Source organism: Nestor notabilis, unplaced genomic scaffold, assembly GCF_000696875.1.
Source record: "Nestor notabilis isolate BGI_N333 unplaced genomic scaffold, ASM69687v1 scaffold17144, whole genome shotgun sequence".
NCBI classification, from domain to species: domain Eukaryota; kingdom Metazoa; phylum Chordata; class Aves; order Psittaciformes; family Psittacidae; genus Nestor; species Nestor notabilis.
Window position 1 is genome coordinate 2075 of NW_009927080.1, and position 4168 is coordinate 6242.

Below are 4168 nucleotides of genomic sequence, written 5' to 3' on the forward strand. Positions count from 1 at the left end.
CCCTGTGGTTGCACGGACCTCTGTACCCACAGCCTCCGGAGCAGGAGACGGTGCACGTCTTCATCCCCGCGCAGGCGGTCGGGGCCATCATCGGTAAGAAGGGCCAGCACATCAAGCAGCTCTCCCGGTTCGCAAGTGCCTCTATCAAGGTAGGGTTGTCCCAGCGGGGGGAGACCTTTCTGTCTGGGATAACCACTGGAAGAGCCCAGACGGTCGGGCTGGAGACCCAGGCCTGTGGTGCAGGGGAAGGAGGGCAACGGCCACCCTGCTTGTGCTGCTCCCCACTGCAGCCACCATCTCTCTTCCCCCTCCAGATTGCCCCTCCGGAGACGCCGGACTCCAAAGTGCGCATGGTGGTCATCACAGGCCCTCCAGAAGCTCAGTTCAAGGTTACCCCCAGGGCTATCATCACTGGGGGGGATTCGGGGTGTCCCTCTCACTGCCCCATGGAGCTGGGAAGGGAGGAGGAGGGTGGTCACCCCACTTCTAACCCCCCCCGTCTGTGGCTGGGTGAACCCAGCATCAGCTCTCCCAGGGGATGAGTTGGTTTAAAACCTCAAGGAACTGGGATTTGCTGGGATGCTGCCCCATGTGAGGGGTAGGACACCTCGGATGGTGCCTGACTCTGCTCCCTCCATAGGCACAAGGCAGGATTTATGGGAAGCTGAAGGAAGAGAACTTCTTTGGACCGAAGGAAGAAGTGAAGCTGGAGACACACATCCGGGTCCCCGCCTCGGCCGCGGGCAGGGTCATCGGCAAAGGGGGCAAAACCGTAAGTGGGAGCACCCGGGGAGGGATGTCCCAGGGAGGGATGTCCCGGGAAGGGCGGCTGCTCCATGCCAGTGCCTGAGGACATCCCAGGGACACGCTTCCCATAGGACTGGCCGGGATTTCCCAGAGGGGCTTGTCCCTGCTGCACAGTGTGACTGGGGGGGCCTCTGCCCCTTCCCCGCAGGTCAATGAGCTGCAGAACCTGACGGCAGCAGAGGTGGTGGTGCCGCGGGACCAGACCCCTGATGAGAATGAGCAGGTCATCGTGAAGATCATTGGGCACTTCTATGCCAGCCAGGTATGACCCGGGCAGCTCCTGCACAAAGTGATGGTGGATTCTCTGGTGGCTCGTATGCGGTTGTGTCCATGCGTGTATCCTCCTGTTACAAGCGTTTTCTGGTGGTGGTTGCAGGAGTGGATGATGGTGAGCTGTGCTTTTTGCTGTGGGTGATGGTGTGATGGTAGGGGAGGCAGGGAGAGCTGCGAGAGCGTGTGTGTATGTGGGGTATGACCTCCCAAATCCAGCTTCTGGAGGAAAGCGCGCTGCAAACAGGGCAGGAAGGGACTGCCAAGAGCTGCTTCCCCCAGCCCTGCTGAGCACTGCAGCATCTGACCTGCCTGAGTTTGATCAGCCTGGAGAAGAGAAGGCTCCAGAGAGACCTTAGAGCAGCTCCAGTGCCTAAAGGGGCTCCAGGAGACCTGGAGAGGGGCTTTGGACAAGGGATGGAGGGACAGGACAAGGGGAATGGCTTGAACCTGCCAGAGGGGAGACTGAGATGAGCTCTTGGGCAGAAGCTCTTCCCTGGGAGGGTGCTGAGGCGCTGGCACAGGGTGCCCACAGAAGCTGTGGCTGCCCCATCCCTGGCAGTGTTCAAGGCCAGGTTGGACACGGGGGCTTGGAGCAACCTGCTCTAGTGGAAGGTGTCCCTGCTCGGGGCAGGGGTTGGAGCTGGAGGAGCTTTAAGGTCCCTTCATCCCAAACCAGGATTCTGTGATCTTCCACAATAAGCGGAGTGATTTGTCTTGCTCCTGGGGTCTCACCCGGGTTATTCCCCTGCTCCCTCCTTGGCTCTTCTCATCCGCAGATGGCTCAGCGCAAGATCCGAGACATCCTGGCGCAGGTGAAGCAGCAGCACCAGAAGGGACAGAGCGGTCAGACACAAGCACGGAGGAAATAAGAGCAGCACCGACACCACCGGGAAGCGCGGAACGAGCCAGTGCCAGGCTTTAAGAGTGGCTGGGAATCAGTTACCGTAGACAGATGCTAACTTTTCATTAACCCATCGAGATTAAAGGCAGTTTGATTGGCTTCCGAGGTAGATGGCAGGGGTGAGGGAAAACACGGGATCCAGTTTCAGCTCCACGTGCCAGGACAGCTACTTAAATGAAGCGAGAGGTGCTGCAGGGTGCCAGTGATGCCGAGGCCGGCGCGGCACCGGCTGCCTTTAAGTAGCCTCTGGAGGTTCCCATCCCAGTGGCTGCATCTTCCCTCCCTCCCTCCTGCAGCTGGTTGGATATTCCCAGAGTGACATTGAGCCTTTTGGAGCAGTTAATTTTGATGGGTTTGGTTTAGTTTTGGGAAGAGAAATCCCAGTGGATTTTTACCAACATTTGTTGGTCACAAGATCCATTGCGGGCGAAAAAGTAGTAATAATTAAAAGAAATATCCCCTCCTCACCTTAGCACCAAACGGATTTGGGTCCCTTGGGAGCTCTGCACCGCTCCAGCCTCAGAACCACAGGAGGGCAGGATTCCTCCTGCCTGTGCTGCCTGCAGTGCAGTGCCTTGTAGAGCCTTAGAAGCCAGGAGAGCACCTCTATTTCCCAGGATGGTTTTTTTTTTCTTCCCTTTTCAGTCGTTTGAATGTTTCTTTTCATTTTTAGGTTAGTTTAAAGACAGATTTCCTTTTTTTTTATTATTTTTTATTTCTTTTTAAGCCTATGAAATAATGGCAGGAGTGGGACAAGTGACCATTTTTCTCCGTGAGGAGGTGACAACCCGTCCTAGAGACGAGGCAAACTGCCTGGGGAAGGGAAAGGCTGTGGAAGCACATTTGCTTTTCCCTCTTCCCTTCAAGCAACAGCAATAAACCACCACCAAAAAGAGAAAGAAAAGCAAAAAAACCCACCCATGCTTGGTAGGAAACATTGAATTCATCTTCATCTCTTTAGTAATCAGATGATGGGAACTAAACACGTGCAGAACAGTTTGGAGGGTTGGAGGGTTGAGCAAGGAGATGCCCAGCACAGGGAACTCAGCTTTGCTGCTGCTCCGGGGCTGGTTTTGTACCCAGTTCCTTTGGTGCATCCTCAGCCTTGGTTTCCCCACCTGGAGCAGGAGGTTTGTGCCCCAAAATCCCATCAGAGCCTCCAGGGTTTTTGAGGAAACATGCAGGGAGTCTTTTGATGAGTGAACTCCCCTGGAGCTATTTGTGACTTAGAGAATGGTTTGGGTTGGAAGGAACCGTAAAGATCATCTCATTCCAACCCCTTCTTCCAAATCTCTCTAGACGGGGAAAAAAAGAGTCCTGAAATTGGCACATTTGGTGCCTATTTCTCAGTTATGATGATAGTTCTTCATTATTTAAAGAACAAACCCACCCACCACCCTCCTTTCTGCAGTAAGAATCACTGTTCTCATGAGACGATACCAAATATATACGTCAACCGAATGTAATATGGTTACTGATTCCCGTCACTCTTACGTGGATTTGCTGTTGTAGACCTATTGGAATGATTTGGTTTTAATAGTGAGTATTTGGAAGGGACAGTAACTGCTGCCATCACCTCTTCCAGGCAGGGGAAGGGCTTGTCTCCATGGTGGGGCACCCACAACGTGGTTTTTCCACTGCAAATCCAGCCAAAATGTGGATTTACACTGATTTTTTCCCGCAAATTGGAGCGGGAGGGTGGGAAAGCAACATTGGGATTCATTGTAGGGAGAGGGATGATGCTGGATCCCCGCACGCAGCGGCCGGGAGGAGACCTGGGAGAGCAGCTCCTGGGTGAGCCAATTTGCAGCTAAAAAGAGGCAATTGGGAACAAACCTCAAGCTGGTGCTTTTGACCAGTTCTTTTCCCAAGTGGAGACCAGCCTTCCTGCTCCAGCTGCCGTTTTCCTGGGCTCCTTCTCCAAATCCAAGCCCAGCTCATGCAGCAGGCCAGGAAAGTGGCTTTCATTGAGAGAAGGGAAGGTGGCAGCAGGTCCTGTCCTTGAAACCATTGCAACACCAGGGAGATGTAGGTGTGTGGGGGGAGCAGGCCAGGTATTGCCGTGTGTTCGAGCAATGAGACAACGACGAAGCCAACATCAAAAAGAGAAAAAGACAAAAAAGAGGAAAAAAAAGAAAAAAAAGAAGATAAAAGCAAAAAAAAAAAGCTACCTCAAGGTATGACGTT

General features: G+C 53.7%; 1 protein-coding gene across 1 annotated transcript in view; it reads left to right on the forward strand.

Annotated features, from left to right (window-relative positions):
• The window catches only part of LOC104405247 (insulin-like growth factor 2 mRNA-binding protein 1), a gene marked incomplete at its 5' end in the record, with an annotated part of 3576 nt that extends 1486 nt beyond the window's left edge, over positions 1-2090 (forward strand). Inside the window, 5 exons of the mRNA XM_010013898.1 lie at positions 33-149; positions 315-389; positions 641-772; positions 956-1069; positions 1857-2090. Coding sequence (XP_010012200.1) covers positions 33-149; positions 315-389; positions 641-772; positions 956-1069; positions 1857-1949 — 531 coding nt within the window. The remainder of the gene's footprint in view (positions 1-32; positions 150-314; positions 390-640; positions 773-955; positions 1070-1856) is intronic.
• Between the last annotated feature and the right edge of the window lie 2078 nt (positions 2091-4168).